The following is a 17171-nucleotide window of genomic DNA, read 5'->3' as shown; positions in this document are numbered from 1 at the left end:
CCACAATGTTCATTGCAGCTCTATTTACAATAGCCAGGACATGGAAGCAACCTAAGTGTCCATCAACAGATGAATGGATAAAGAAGATGTGGCACATATATACAATGGAATATTACTCAGCCATAAAAAGAAATGAAACTGAGTTATTTGTAGTGAGGTGGATGGACCTGGAGTCTGTCATACAGAGTAAAGTAAGTCAGAAGGAGAAAAACAAATACCGTATGCTAACACATATATATGGAATCTAAGAAAAAATAGTGTCACGAAGAGCCTAGGGGTAGGACGGGAATAAAACAGAGACCTACTAGAGCATGGCCTTGAGGATATGGGGAGGGGGAAGGATAAGCTGTGACAAAGTGAGAGAGTGGCATGGACACATATACACTACCAAACGTAGGGTGGATAGCTAGTGGGAAGCAGTCGCATGGCACAGGGAGATCAGCTAGGTGGTTTGTGACCACCTAGAGGGGTGGGATAGGGAGGATGGGAGGGAGGGAGACGCAAGAGGGAAGAGATATGGGAACATATGTATATGTATAACTGATTCACTTTGTTGTAAAGCAGAAACTAACACATCATTGTATAGCAATTATACTCGAATAAAGATGTTAAAAATAATAATAATAATAATAAATCCATGGATAATCTGTTCATTGATTCATTCACTCAGGTTTCTTGAGAACCAACTATAGCTCAGGCACTATTCATGCCTCTGGTGAAACAACAATTTAAAACAAATTTCTTTCCTTATGGAGCCTTCCCTCCAGTCAAGGGGAAGAGAGACCAATAATTAAATAAAGAGCAACAACAAATCACATAATAATCAGTATGCTTGTGAAAATAAAACAGAGTGATATCCTAGGACCTCTGACCAACAGCATGGCGTCCCCAGGGAGCTCAACAGAAGTACAGATTCTCAGGCCCTACCCTAGCGGTCTGAATCAAAGTTTGCATTTTTAACAAAATACATAGGTGTTTCATATGCACACTGAAGACTGAGAAGCACTGCGCTAGGGAATGACTGAAGACTCCTATAGATTATAAGGAAAAGCTTTCCTGTGGAAGTGACACAAGTTGACACCTGAATGCCCAAAGGAGTCAGCCCTGAGGAAGATCTGGGAGAACTTCCCAGGCAGAGCGAAGAGCTCTGGCAAAAACCCTAAAGTGGGGCTTCCCTGGTGGCGCAGTGGTTGAGAATCCACCTGCCGATGCAGGGGACACAGGTTCGTGCCCCGGTCCGGGAAGATGCCGCAGAGCGGCTGGGCTCGTGAGCCATGGCCGCTGGGCCTGCGCGTCCGGAGCCTGTGCTCCACAACGGGAGAGGCCACAGCAGTGAGAGGCCGGCGTACCACCAAAAAAAAAAAAAAAAAAAAAAAACCTAAAGTGAAAATGGAAATAAGCTTCACATTTTCAAAGAAAGAAAAGAAAGTTTACGTGGCTGATTTAAATGAACAAGGTGGAGTATGTTACAAGGTGAAGTTGCAAAGGAGAGGAAGGACCAGATCGTGTAGGGTCTTGTAAGCCATTGTAAATAGTGTGAATTTGATAGGATTAAGATCAAGTAGAAGGTTTTGATCAGGGGTGTGTCACAATTTGTTTTTTAAAAGATTAATCTGTTTGTAGAAAATAAGATAATAGAAATGCAAAAGGAAAGCAGAAATGAAGGAATAGTATGGTATTCAATAATGCTATTATATATTATATATAATATACATATATTTTTATATATGTATGTATTTTTATATTGTATGGTATACAGTAAAACTATTATACATATATATAATACATATATATATAAAATACATATATATGTAAATTTTTTTAAGTGGAAGCAGAGAGACTAGTTAGGAAACTCTTAACAATAGTACAGTTCAGAGATGTCTATGATTTGGACCAGAGAGTTAGCACTGCAAGGTAGGTAAACTGACCAAGATCATATAGTTAATGACAACAGCAGCAACAACTGCTAACCTTTAGTAGGTACTCACTAAGTGCCAGGTACTTTTCTAAGTACTTTACATACCTTCATTCATTTAATCTTCACAACCACCCTATGATGCAGGTACTAACATATTCCTACCTTAAAGGTGAAGAAACTGAGGCACAGAGGGACTAAGTACATTGGACGATAGTTATCATTTATAACTCTGCAGGTTTACGAATTGCAGTGCCCCTGAGCTCCATTTTTCAACTCGCTTTTTTGTGAGCAGGTCGCAAAACCGCAGGATTGTTTCAGGCCCTACTCTGGGTTCCAGGGGGGAAGGCTGAGCCTGTGGTTAATTCTTCCTGATGGGAAATTAGAGTGACATGTGCCTGTCCAAACACCAACAGCTAGTCTCTCATTGGTTCCCCCTCTTCCCGTTCATCCTCTGGAAAAATTGCAAACTGTACAAAACAAGAGGTTAAAGGTGCTGATTCTCCAAGCGGGGAGATTGTTAGTAAAGTGGCTGGAATGGCAAACCCGAGCACCAGGAGATGAAAAATGAGGTGCGTTTTTAAACCTTTCCCGCTCACACGGTATACCATCCTCTGGGTTTCCTGTGCATGTTTTAGCTGTAAGAAGATTCCCTTGAACCTGGAGAGTTGGAACCCATGGAGTGGGTACCATGTAGTAGTATTTTAAAGGGTCTGTATTTGCTCACACAACCTCACACAACCTCTCAGCCCCAAGAGTGTCCAACCGTATGTCTCATCCAGCTGTGGGTGTAGATGTGGTCAACGCAGGTTGCATCACAGCCCCTGAACGAATTTTGTAAGAATTTGTCTCTCTTTCACTGTCTTAGTTTATTATTTTTGAAATTTATTTTTACAACGGGCCTTAGCTGATTTTTACTGCTGTGTTTATGCAGCTTTACACACACTTGATTCACTTACAGAGAGATATCAATACATAGGTTTTAAGATTCTTACTTGTCAGATATATTCTTCTGGGGTGAATATGGGGTGTTGAGTCCAGTTCATTGAGCAAGTTGTAGGTCTTGTCTATTACATATTTGGTTTATGGAATGGTATCTATGCTAATTTCAAACTCTTATTTTATGCATCACCCCACCTCACCTTTCCCCATAAGCAGGCATAAGTGTGTTCCCTAAATGTGTGACTATCTGTCCATGTTCCCATAGCTAGGTAGTGGCAGAGCCAGCATTTGTTACCTACAGGTCCAGCAGGGAGGCAGGATATTATAGTGGAAGCAGCATGGGCTCTGGAGTCATACCCTCTAGATTCATCTCCTGACTCCACCATTTTGACTCTGGATCATGGCAGCTTGGGCATATGATCACCATCCTGGCCAATGATGCCTAAGAGGAAGTCAGCTTCTGCCAAAGTTTCTCCTGATACTCTTCAAAAGGAGACCAGGACAGAAACTCATTCCTTCCTGCCTTTGTACTTTTACCTGTGAAATTAAGATAGCTGGACTGCTGCAAGCACCTTAAGAACATGAGGGAAAACGTTGCCCACACACTGAGGACAACAATAATCTTGACATATGTTGTGATAGTTAATTTTATTTGGCAACTTGACTGGGCCATCGAGTGCCTATACATTTAGTCAAACATTATTCTGGATGTGTTTGTGAGGGTGTTTCTGATGAGGTTAACACCTGAAGCAGAAGACTGAGTAGACGGTTCTCCCTTATATGGGTGGGCCTCATCCAATCACTTGAAGCCCTGAACAGAACAAAAGGCTGACCTTCCCCTTAGTAAGAGGGAACTCCTTCCGCCTGACTGCCTTTAAGCTGGAACATCAGTTTTCTCCTGCCTTTGGACTCAAACTGAAACATCAGTTCTTCATGGGTCTTAAGCCTGCCAGTCTTTGGACTAGAACTATACTATGGGCTCTCCTGGTTCTCAGGCCTTCGTACTCAGACTGGAATTACACTACCAGCTCTCCTGGGTCTCTGGGTCTCCAGCTTGCTGACTGTAGATCTTGGGACTTGTCAATCTCCATAACTGCATGAGCTGATACCTTATAATAAATTTCTTTCTAAATGTATATACATCTTATTGGTTCTGTCTCTCTGGAGAACCCTGACTAAAACATATGTTATAAGGCTTAACTGTGTTGACACTGTTTCCATAGAGCTGAGAAATAACAACAAAGGGGATGTGTGGTCTCTGTGTTCTTTGGTGCTTTAAATTGGAATGGAATTTCAAATTCTATACAAAGGTAGATAGTTAAGAAAGTCTTAGAGATATTCTTTAGAGACTTAAGCAAAATGGTGGACCAGACTATTTCAACAAAAAGTAAGCATTCTCCTTTCAGAAATGTTATTTTAAAGGTTTGCTTCACCCTTAAGGGGTTTTTTTTGTTTTAATACCTGAGGTTAAATAGTTTTTGAGAATCCATCTCCAACTTCATACTCAAAATCAGTAGAGATGTAGTTTAATGTGCAGAAGTTTTACATACAGCTTGTCAGTAAAGTGGGTTTCAGCTCAAAAACATTCTGTAAAGATTTCTCAGCTCAAAAGTATCCTATGATTAAAGGAAAGAATTGAAGATATGCAAGATAACACATGACCATACAAATTTAAAGAGTTTTCAAGGTAAAGAAAACTATCTTTTTGCATTATTCCTTCCTAGACGGTTGTATGTTCAGAAATATTCAATACGATTTGTGATGAGTCTTGACTACTTCAAGGCATTACATGTGTTTACTTCAGTAGAATTAAGGATATTATACAAAATTAACAGATTACAAGAGGTATCCATGTAACCCAGAAAAGTTATATGCTTTAGGTTCATTTTAACAACTTAAGGTTTTCTTTGCAGACCTTGGATTCATTTGAAAATTTATGAGTGATAGAATTCTGAAAGGTATTCTATATATTATCTTCTCCAAAAAAATCTAAGGTAGGTATTGTTATTTCTTACAAATGAGGAAACTAAAACACCACAAAATGTTAGAAAATTTAAGTGAATAGGCAAGACAGGATCTCAAGCTAAGTGACCCCAAACTACCACCAGGATATTGCCCTCATTAAAATCACCATAACACTACAGACAAGTGAAGATTGTGCTCCCATGTATCACAGCCAGGCAACAGAAAAAACACAAACCTCTCTCAGGCCCTCTAATTTGAAGTTCTCAAGCCTCCTGGAGCAACCAACAACCCACTCCTCCGGGGTCTCCATCCTACTCAGGCCCAGCTAGAGATCTCCCCTGACTGCACTCTGGGCTCAACCTGCCTCTGCTAATAAACGGCACTCTTGTAAAAACCGGCAGCCGCAGCAGATTTTTTTAAAATTGAAATATAGTTGATTTACAATGCTGTGTTAGTTTCAGCTGTACAGCAAAGTGATTCAGTTATACATATACATATTCTTTTTTCAGACTCTTTTCCATTATAGGCTATTACAAGATATTGAATACAGTTCCCCGTGCTATATAGTAGGTCCTTGTTGTTTATTTTATATATAGTCGTGTGTATCTGTTCATCCCAAACTCCTGATTTATCCCTCCTCCCGTCTTTCCCCTTTGGTAACCATAAGTTTGTTTTCTATGTCTGTGAGTCAGCAGCTTTTTTACTAAAAGCCCAAAGTTGAAGTGTTAGAGGAAAGAAATTCCTTTCCATATAAATCTAAAAGCCCTTATATTTCACATAGCTGGCTTTTAAGAATTTTGACTGACTAGATTTAGGTACACCTTTTTGAGCTTTGAGAACAAAATCTGGCACTAAATGAAGACCTAGCCCTCAAATACAAAGATGACACAAAGTTAGGAGACAAATCAGTGCTGCATCACAGTCAAGATGATGTTGCCGTGCTACAAAATGGGATAAAAGTACCAACAGGTGCAATTAGGTTCAAAAACTTAATTATACTGAAAAGAATCATTTGAAAACCTATTAAATAGAAAAACTGAATAAGCAACAACTAATTCCACAAATTATAAAGCAGCTATAGAGTGTAAAGCTCTGTACTAAAAACTTCAAACACAGCTAGCTAGACAGGCACTGTAACTGCACTCAAAATACCAACAGGGCACTGGGGGAGATATAAACAAGTGGATAAACAACTTTAACAAAGTGTGGTATGAAGTAAAGGGAAGAGGAGGATGCTATGAGATCACAGAGCCAAAGCTAGTAACCTAGCTTAAGGAGATAAGGGTACTCAGGAAATGATGTTTCAATTGAGAGCTAAAGGACAAACAGGAGTTAGCCAGGGAAAAATGGAAGGAAGGGAAGGAAATGCATTAAGCTGTGAGAAGCCTGTGAAATATGAGAGGATAGTACACTAAAGAAAATGAAACAAGTTCAGTATTGAGATATAAAGTGAAAGGTACAGCGGGCTTGGGCTACTAGAAAAATATAAAGGAACCAGGTGACACAGGGCCTTACAACGATAAGCAGTTTGAATTTAATCCTGAAGTTTCCAGGAAGCCACTTATGAATTTTAAAGAACTCAGTGGCTTAATTATACCCCCTCTTAAGCAAAGGAGAATACTGGAAAACATTTTAATGGCTTTATCTTTCTGACATATTAGCAATGACCTGTTGGAAATACAGTAGAAAAAAAAATGGATCCCACTTACAATTAAGATAAAAAGTCTAGGGCTTCCCTGGTGGCGCAGTGGTTGAGAGTCTGCCTGCTGATGCAGGGGACACCAGTTCGTGCCCCAGTCTGGGAAGATCCCACATGCCGCAGAGCGGCTGGGCCGGTGAGCCATGGCCGCTCAGCCTGCGCGTCCGGAGCCTGTGCCCCGCAACGGAAGAGGCCACAGCAGTGAGAGGCCCGTGTAACACAAAAACAACAAAACGAAACAAACAAACAAAAAGATTAAAAGTCTAGAATAAAGAAGAGTCATAGTAACAATCAATTTGTAAGATCTATGGGAAGAAAACTAAAATCGTTCTCAAAGGCATAAATGAAAATTTGGGAAACTGGACACAGTGTTATTGAAAAGAAATGCACAACATTATAACATTGTCAGTTCTTCACAAATTAATTTGCAGATTAAATACAGTTCCACCAAAATCCATTCCAAAATCCTTAGAAAATCATGAAGATGCAAAGTAATGAGAGGGATCTTGACTACCAGATGAGAAAATAAATATAAAACACTATGAGCAAAAGATCAATGAACAGAATAGATATTCCAAAAAGAAGTCTTCATGGAATAATTTAATATATAATAAAAGAGGGAGGCATACCAAATATTATCACTGTTCTTTTATCACCCAACTTGTAATTATCTATTTGTTATTTATTTTATGTCTGTCTCTCTCAACTAGACTGCAAGACACAAGAGGGAAGGTACCATGTCTATTTAATTCACTGTATACCTAGCACCTACAATGCCTGGCATATGATAGGCACACAATAAATATTTGTTGAATAAATAAATTAAGCAATGGGATCCAAGAGATCATTCAACAAGTGACATCTGGACAACTGGAAGACAAAAGAAAAATTAATTTAGATTATCCCCTCATACTGCATACCAAAATACTTTCCAGATGGCTTTTTTTTTTTTTTTTTTTTGTGGTACGCGGGCCTCTCACTGCTGTGGCCCCTCCCATTGCGGAGCACAGGCTCCGGACGCGCAGGCTCAGCGGCCATGGCCCACGGGCCCAGCCGCTCCGCAGCATGTGGGATCTTCCCGGACCAAGGCACGAACCCGTGTCCCGTGCATCGGCAGGCGGATTCTCAACCACTGCGCCACCAGGGAAGCCCTCCAGATGGTTTTAAAATGTAAATATATAAAAAATTTCAAACCAAAAAAATAAAGTATACATGAATATTTACCTAGTCCAGTGGTCTCTGCAAACTACAGCCTGCAGGCCAAATTGGCCATGCGCATTAGTCTACTATCTCTGGCTGTTTACACACTACAACACCAGAGTTGAGTATAGTTGTCCCTCAGTATCTGCAGGGGATTGGTTCCAGGACCTCCTGCATATACCAAAATCCACAAATGCTCAAGTCCCTTATATAAAATGGTGTAGCACAATGAATAGTTGGCCCGCTATATCTGCGGATGCCAAACTCACAAATATGGAGGGTCAGCTAAAGTTGTAACAGAGACCATGACAGGCAAGGACAAAAGTATTATCTGAATGTTTACAGAAAAAAGTTGCCAATCCCTGATCTCTCTTAACAGGTATGGACTTTCTAAACCCAATCCCGTCTGGACATCACAATCACCTGTGAAACTCAGACTTAAGGACTCTCAATTAAACCCCAGTAGGAATGGATCAAAAACGTAACTGTAAGAGCTAAAACTTTAAAATGCTTAGGAGAAAACATAATTGTAAATCTTCGTGACCCTGGATTAGGCAATGATTTCTTAGCTATGACACCAAAAGCAGCCAAAGAAAAAATAAATTGGACTTCATCAAAATTAAAATATTTGCATATCAAAGGACATTATCGGGACTTCCCTAGTGGTCCAATGGTTAAGACTCCGTGCTCCCAATGCAGGGGGCCTAGGTTCAATCCCCGGTCAGGGAACCAGATCCCACACATGCTGCAACTAGGAGCCCGCGTGCTGCAACTAAGACCTGGTACAGGGCTTCCCTGGTGGCGCAGTGGTTGAGAATCCGCCTGCCGATGCAGGGGATATGGGTTCGTGCCCCGGTCCGGGAAGATCCCACATGCCGCGGAGCGGCTGGGCCCGTGAGCCGTGGCCGCTGAGCCTGCGCGTCCGGAGCCTGTGCCCCGCAACGGGAGAGGCCACAACAGTGAGAGGCCCGCGTACCACAAAAAAAAAAAAAAAAAAAAATGAACAGGATGCCTCAAAAAGAAACAATAAAGGCAGAAACTACCTTCCCACCTGACATTTAACTACATAACCAAGAGGTCCTCTTCAGCTCTATTATTCTATGATCCCATGAAATGTTATCTTCATATCTTGCTGCATAGCAAATAATTAACAACTTGAGTTCCTTTGAAAATAGTATTCATAAGCAGTATCTTACTAAATTAAGATAATTTACCTTAGTGACTTACCTGCATACTATAAATCAAATTTCAACAGCTTTCTTTGAAACATCATGATGAAAGCAGTAGCTCATATTTTCTAAGACCCTCTAGATATTCAGAATATCCAGAGAAAAGGTAGTTAAGTCCAGGATAACAACAACCATCCCTGGTTATCTATAGAGGCCCTCTGAACAATCTTAGAAAAATCAAAACTTCGTTTTCTGGAATTCAAAGCACTGAAATCAGACTGAGCACTTTGCCATTGTTAATATAAGTGAGTCTCCCGGAAAATCAAAATGGTTTTAGTAATTATACATAGAGTTGAGTTCATCCCATTCCTATTCACTGACTGGAATCCACCACCTCTAGCATTTCGATATTAATATTTCAATTACTCCCAGCATAGCCCTACATTTATATAACATTTCTTATAATTTTCAAAGGACTTTCTCATATTATATAATAACTTATCGGGGCCTCATAGATGACATGTGAGGAAGGCAGAGTTAGGATGACTAATCCCATTCTACAGATGAGAAAAAGGAAATACCAAATTAAATGACTGATCCAGTACCATGGGATGAAACCAAAATCACAGTCTAGTCTTTCCAGGTCACATTTTATTATTCATCTGGTATCCCATATGTTCATTAGTCCTACGACAGAACTGATCAAAATTCTTCTAAGTAACAGTTATGGAATAAAATGAGCTTCACTTCTTCACAAAGAGAAAGAAGATTGTTGCCAAAAAAGAACACATGCTTAGTTAAATGAAATCAAAACTATATAAGGAATTTAGATTTCCAGTTTAAAATGTTTACCCACTGCTGTGAGAAAAATGCACAATCAGGAAAAGCACATTTAATATTTCTAAAGGGCTGGATTAAAATTTCAGCTGTAACTTCATTACTGTAATTATATTTTTAATGCATATTTATTAAACATCCATTCAAATACTGTGTTCACAATTATTCATGAGTGTTTTGTACATTTATGTTGATTTTAACAAACTGTAAACAGTGGCCACTGACCAGAAATGTTCTCCTACAATGACAGAAGCCCATGCTAAGGTCACAGGCAGCCCGTTTATGCTCTATTATGTTCTATTCATACCCCAAAGAGAAATATTCAGCTGCTTTTTTCGAAAACTGCAATGGTCACCAATGACCCAAAAAGTCAGATTTACCAGTGACATTAAACACCTATGTTTGATTCAGTGATGAATAAACAAAGTGCAGAATAGAAGAAAATCAAATCTTAATTAAACTCTTTCTTTAAAAAAACAACATAAGCCATCATCAAGGAATGCATTTACTTTATTTATAAAAGGATGATTTAGGGGCTTTAAAAGGGTGCTTTTGATTTAAATAGAAAAATTATGAAAACTAAAACTAAATGCTTGCCAGTTATCATTCTTTTCCTTTCGAAGCTAGTTAATCTTAAATGTGCCAATGTGTGTAACCTTACAAAAGGAAAAAAACAGTACTTATATTTCATAACAAATCAGTAAAATACTGCCTAAAAATCTGAATAAAGCTATTCTGAAGTAATTATAGGCATGGCCTACCGTACTGAGTAACTCCTTAATATTCACCCTTTTCAAACACTATTTAATAAGGAGATCTAAGGGGTCTATTTTCTTTCAAACAATAAAGAAAAATAATGTCTATTTGTTATGTTCATTTATTTTAAATTTTTTTACACAAATGTATAAATAGGAATTTTTAAATGGAATCTACAGGAATTACATTTAAGATATAAATTGCATTATGAAGCTTTGATGTAACTACACTAAGAACTACATGTTCAGGCTTTAAAAATTGTTGAAAACTGGCACACCTGTTCAAGAATATGGATAGATAATGTGTTGAAAAGTATCATCTAGGATGAGCTGAACGGAGAGAAGAAATAAGAAGGACAAGTAGGACAGTGAAAGAAGGTTATGAAAAAAGATTTTGGAGATTAAAGTATGAGGTACCTCCACAGCAGGGTACACACAAAAATGTAACCTCAACAGAGGACCTTAGGCAAGGAAGACAAAACACAGCAGGAAGAACAGACATATTCAAAAGGCTCTTAAAAGAGAAATTAGAACAAATCTTAGTCACAAGTAAGAAAAAAATATGAGTGGCCTAGGGAAAGAGTATTAGATATAGTCAAGCTGAGGCTACATGACCTTCTGTCAGAATTTATAGAGCGTATTATTGCACTGGGCCCTTGACATCTATTATTTCTGTGGTACTTTTGTGAAAAGACAAATCCAAAATAGGTAAAACCAGGATTTAAGTGGTTAAGAATCCATCTTGCAATTCAGGGGTCACCGGTTAGATGCCTGGTCGGGGAACTAAGATCCCACATGCCGCAGGGCAACTAAGCCCGCACGCTGCAAATAGAGAGAAGCCCACTTGGCGCAACTAAAACCCGACGCAGCCAAAAAAAAAGTTAATATTTTTAAAATAGTGAAACCCATTTAAATATTCATCATTTATTTAAACAAAGAGAATGAAGCTCTTGAGGTATAACACAGTGCAAATCTACAGTAGATCAATAATCCATCTCTGGACTTCTAAAGTTCCTTTCTAATGGGTTCTACTCTTGAACCCACCCTATTTCATCTGCCCACCCTCCACCCCAGAACCACATCTGGGCACTAGCTATGCCATGTAATAAGTTGTGCTATGCTTAAAAAAAAAAATTGAAAGAAACCATTATCATGAAGTTAATCAGTCTCAGAAGCAGGCATGAACCTTCTTTTCTAATATAATAATAAACATTAACGGAAATCCAAGAAACATGAAGTTTCACACAGGGTGTTCATCTAATTGGGTAATAAAAGTCCAAAGTCCATTTTCTTAACCACTAATCTATACAACCAATAAATAATACTAATTCATATGGCTGAGTTCTACTCACATTAATACCTAATCAAGATCTCCAATGTACATGTACTAAAGAAGAGATTGTGAGCTAAAGGTAAATACGAATCTTCAGTTAATACAGAGATCTAAAAGTATAACACTGAGATACAGAAGGACACTACAATGATAAGAAATCACAAGGTGTGACTGTCATATTATCTTGTCTCTATGAAATAAACTTAATTTCTGGGACTTCCCTAGTGGTCCAGCAGTTAAGACTCCGCACTTGCACTGCAGGGGGTGCGGGTTCCATCCCTGGTCTGGGAACTAAGATCCTACATGCCATGCAGTGTAGACAAGAAGTAAAAAAAAAAAAAAAAAACCAGAAAGAAAGAAAGAAAGAAACTTAATTTCTAAGGCTAGCTTAAGTAAAATAGATACGCTGATTTTAAGTTTTAGAAAACTTAGAAGCGTTCTCTTCCTTGGCTTCTCTCCAATCTCCCCTGTGACCTAACTGCTCTCGTGATGAGGTCACCTTCTGCTCATAAAACATCAGTTTTCCTCAAGAACTCATCCCTAGCCTTTTCTCCTTTGCATTCTACAAATATTCCAAGGCTAGTTCTTCCACTCTCATGGCTCTCAACACCTCATATTTCCTTTCTTAGACTCAGATCCCATATTTCCTACAACTACTTAGACTTATTTACCTGGAATTATCACTAACACCTCAACTTTAACATATCCAAAATAGAACCTCCCCCTAAAATGCCTCTGGCCTTACTTTTCATTTGTTTAGTTTCCTTTGATAGATGGAATCTGATGCCATTAAATTACCCAAACTAGGAAACCCAAATTGACCTTAACTCCTCTCTTTCCTTGTCTCCCCCAAATCCTGCCAATTTTACCAAAGCAGGGTCTCTGAATTCCCTCCTTTGCTGCCCTGCTCTCCATCTTTACCACAGCAGTAATTCAGAGCCTAAATCATTCTCCCTGAACTACTACAACTTCCTCCTAAATAATCACCAAGCTTCCCATCCAGGCGTTCCTGACCTGCTTTTCAGGTAGCCACAGGGATAATCATGCTAAAATGGACCTGATCACTTCTTAAGAAATCTTCAACAGTATCCCCCCGAGACTACACATCTTTGCATACTACACAGGACTCTTCTAACCTAACCAGAATCCAGCCCACCTGCCAAGTTTCATCTCTAGCTGCTCCCCCTGAGGGACTATACATACACCAATAAGGGCCAGGTGCAGCTCACTTCCACACTTTTGCTAAAAAGCCCTCTCCTCTCAAGCAGAGCTGCTTTCTCTTCTGTAGTCCTACAACACTTCAGATGGGCCTAGATTATGGTGGTGTTAATGTTCATTGTCATGGTAAAGAGCTAGTAGAACACAGTGGTTGGTTAAGTTTGTGCTTCTGGAGGGAAAATGCATGGGCTCAAATACCACTTGAGTGGCCATTCCTGTTTAGTCGTTTATAAAATAGAGATGACAATAACTTTATAGATAGCACAGGGAACTCTACTCAATACTCTGTAATAACCTATATAGGGAAAGAATCTTTAAAAGAATGGATATATGTATATGTATAACTGAATCACTAAAGTGATTCAGTTTCACCTGAAACTAACACAACAATGTAAAACAACTATACTCCAATATAAAATTTTTTAAAAGAAACATTAAAAAATAAAAAATTTTTAAAAATTTTAAAATTACTTTATAATAGAGTTTTTATGAAGATAAAATTATGAGAGAAAGAAACGGCTAGCAGACTGCCTGGAACACAGAAAGGGCTCAATAAACATTAGCTATTGTAATTCCATCTCCCAAGACTATAAACTATTCAAGGCCTGGGAGCCAATTTCATTCACTTTCCCCCTCCATACACTTAATACAAGACTTCAACTGAATTAGCAATCTCGACACATTTTCTACCCACACCATGACCACTCTGATTTCTAATAAAATGTTTCCCCACAGGACTTCCCTGGTGGCGCAGTGGTTAAGAATCCACCTGCCAATGCAGGGGACACGGGTTCGAGCCTGGGTTCGGGAGGATCCCACACACCGCGGAGCAACTAAACCCGTGTGCCACAACTACGGAGCCCCCATGCTGCAGCTGCTGATGCCTGCGCACCTAGAACCCGTGCTCTGCAACAAGAGAAGCCACCACAATGAAAAGCTGGTGCACTGCAGCGCAGAGTAGCCCCCACTCACCACAACTAGAGAAAGCCTGCGCTCAGCAACAAAGACCCAACGCAGCCAAAAATAATAATAATAATAAATAAAATACACAACATAAAATAAATTTTAAAAATAAAATAAAATGTTTCCCCATAACTATCTGGAGATTGGAATAACTGTTACATTAAATGAAGATACACTTAGACCTAAAAGAAAACAAGCAGTAATATAAAAATTGACATATATACTTAAATTATTTAAGATACCAAATTTTATTGATACTTTCAATTGTTTAATAATCTAACAAATGGAAATACATATATCCAAAAATGGAATTCATAAGTTGTACTTCCTAAGGAATTTAAAGTTAGGTGATCTGAATGAACAGCATTTTAGGACCCCTAAAGTTTTCACATTTCCAGTTTCCAAAATGTCTTAGAGCCAAGGCTGGCATTAAAGCTTAGATGGGGACTTCCCTGGTGGTCCAGTGGCTAAGACTCCATGCTCCCAATGCAGGGGGCCCAGGTTCGATCCCTAGTCAGGGAACTATATCCCACATGCTGCAACCAAGAGCCCATGCAGCCAAATAAGTAAATAAATTAAGGAAAAAAAAAAAAAAAGAAAGAAAGAAAGATTAAATGAAGCATAAAAACAAAGAACATGCTCTTCCTTTCCCCTCATTCCTTTCCTTTATCTACTTCTTTCTTTTGTTTAACATTAAGTGTAATGTGCTTCCCTCACATTACACTGCACTAAACAGTAGGCTTGAAAAGATGAAAATAAGGAGATAAAACAAACGTCAACAGTAAATAACCCCCCAAAACATCAAGAAAAGGATAGAAAACAAACTTAAATCAGACTCTAAATACTGAATAATGTTTCAACTTAAATTTTTCTTTTACTAAAAGAGGGGGAGGGAGTAACTTTAGTTACAATTAAATTGACCTCTAACTGCATTTTCATCAAACGTCCACATTCAAAACAAATTCTGCCACTTAACTAGCCAAATAACTGCTGCAACCTTGGGTTCCTCATCCCCAAAATGAGGATAATGGGAATTAAACAAGATAAGCACTTATCATATTGCATGACCCAGAACAAACATTAAGGCTCATGTTGTTATGCTAATGTTCCTTAAATCCTAATTTTCATAAATTATGGTACATGCATTGAATGGAATTCTATTTTAACCATTTAAAACATGAGGTACAGGGACTTCCCTGGCAGTCCAGTGGTTAAGACTCTGCGCCAATGCAGGGAGGGCCCGTTCAATCCCTGGTTGGGGAACTAAGATCCCACATGCCTTGTGGCAGCCAAAAAAAAAAAAAAAGAGGCAGTTCTACACATATTTATATGGAATGATCGCCAAGATATACTACATGAAAAAAAAGAGAAAGGACCAGAACAGTGTGTATAGTATATTATCATTTCTATTTTTCTTTAATTCAGTTATTTATAAGTATATATGGTGGATATATACAGAATGTCTCTGGAAGAATACATAAGAAACAAGTATGAGAAGTTGCCTCTGGGATGGAAAACTAAATGGCTGTGGGACAGGAGTGGAAGAAAGTCAACATTTTACCGAATTCCTTCTTGTACCTTTTGAACTGTGTGTTATTTGCTTGTATAGCCTATTCCAAAATTCTTTTTTAATAGTTTATATTAAGATCGAAACCTCATGCTACCAAAATATTCCATTATACAGTAAGTGGATTATGCTAAACTTTACAGTAAAACCTAAGGTGACTTAATCACAGTTTTACTATTAATTTCAACTCTATTTATGATAATAATCAAAGATTGACAGAGTTTTAGCTAAACTGTCAATAAGAATCAGTTTATTAAGATGTATAACGGTGGGGTGCCTGGAGATTTTTTTTAAAAAGGAAAGCGTAAGTATGTGGATGAGGGAGCAATAAGAATAACGTCATTCATTCATTCAAAAAATATGTCTGCCCATCAGGCGCCACTGTGCTAAGTGCTGAGGAAACAATGACACCCAGTCCTTGCCTTTGAGTAGCCCGCAATTTAGTGGGAGTATATGAATATAGTAAAACTAGCACTCCTGTGGCCTTGGTTACTCAAAATACAGGTTCATTCATTCATGAATAACAATTTGAAAGAATGAATGACTGATGCAAGCCCGGTGACAAAATATGCCTCGCTGAAGCCTCTAGGACTTGAAAAGAACACAAAGAATCAATCCCTCAATCTGAGAATGTCTGTACACTTGCATTCCCGCAATCCAGAGAGCCCACGGGGCCTGCAGGTGTCAGAGGTACAGTCCCGGGTCACCAGCCTGGAGAGCTTGGGATGGGGCAGGTTGGAAGAGTTCCCAGGCCTCAACCCCACACTTGAATCCCTTCAAGCGAGGTACTCCCCACACCTGGGTTTACAGGTCTCTAACAGCCAGGAAGGAACAAACCCTGGGTCGACCTCTAACCCTCAAAATGAAAGTCACTCTGGGCCACCTCCCTCAGTGCTCCTTCATGAGCAGGCAGTAACAGCGGTGCAAGAGAGGGTGGAACTCCTCTCGAAGAAACCTCTCGAAAACCGTGAACCAAGGAGGCAGTTTGGGGAGCTCGAGGAGGGAGGGTGACTGCCCCGAGACTTCCCCGGTCATAAGCAGTCGTCTCGGCTTACTCCAGATACAGTCACTAACCTTTACAAAAGGGGTTTCCAGGGGCGGTGACCGAAGTGGGGACAGCAGCGGCCCAAGCCCTGCACCGGACACATCTTCCTCTCAGCCGGCTCGGCGCTAAGCGCAGGGTAACCAAGGGCGACCAAGAGGCCGCCATCTTGAGCTCCGTACAGGGGAAGGAAGAGGAAAACTTTATTGAAACCCAGAAGAGAGACAGTAGCACAGACAAATCCAGCCGTGCTCACGGAAGGCTCCGCCCGACAGAACGAAAGGGAGCAGCGGAAGAACGCGACCTCTAATAGCGCGAGGGCAAGCTGGACTCCGGTGCCCTTCGATCCCTCCGGGCAAAGCAAACCGGGACTACGACTCCCAGCATGCAGTGCGGCGGCGCGGGGGCCGGGCGAAGGGACGCGGTGGAGGGCAGCTTTAGTCTGGGGTAGGGGCAGTTGTCCGCCCTGCGCCTGCGGCAGCGGATCTAAAAACATTTTCAAGGAGTTAGAACGTGTTTGCCGCGTGTATTCAAGTAACCACTCCTGAGCCTTTTCGGTTAGCTTA

General features: G+C 39.8%; 1 protein-coding gene across 3 annotated transcripts in view; it reads right to left on the bottom strand.

The window, feature by feature from the left end:
• AFG1L (AFG1 like ATPase) overlaps positions 1-16967 on the bottom strand; it is a 201286-nt gene extending 184319 nt beyond the window's left edge. For all 3 annotated transcript variants that reach the window (XM_059083931.2, XM_059083932.2, XM_067011566.1), the window contains exon 1: positions 16638-16967. In XM_059083931.2, the coding sequence (XP_058939914.1) occupies positions 16638-16773 (136 nt within the window). In that variant the 5' untranslated portion in view covers positions 16774-16967. The remainder of the gene's footprint in view (positions 1-16637) is intronic.
• Between the last annotated feature and the right edge of the window lie 204 nt (positions 16968-17171).

The sequence above is a fragment of the Kogia breviceps genome, chromosome 13 (assembly GCF_026419965.1).
Source record: "Kogia breviceps isolate mKogBre1 chromosome 13, mKogBre1 haplotype 1, whole genome shotgun sequence".
In the NCBI taxonomy this organism is placed as follows: domain Eukaryota; kingdom Metazoa; phylum Chordata; class Mammalia; order Artiodactyla; family Physeteridae; genus Kogia; species Kogia breviceps.
This window is presented reverse-complemented; position numbering and strand designations above follow the sequence as displayed.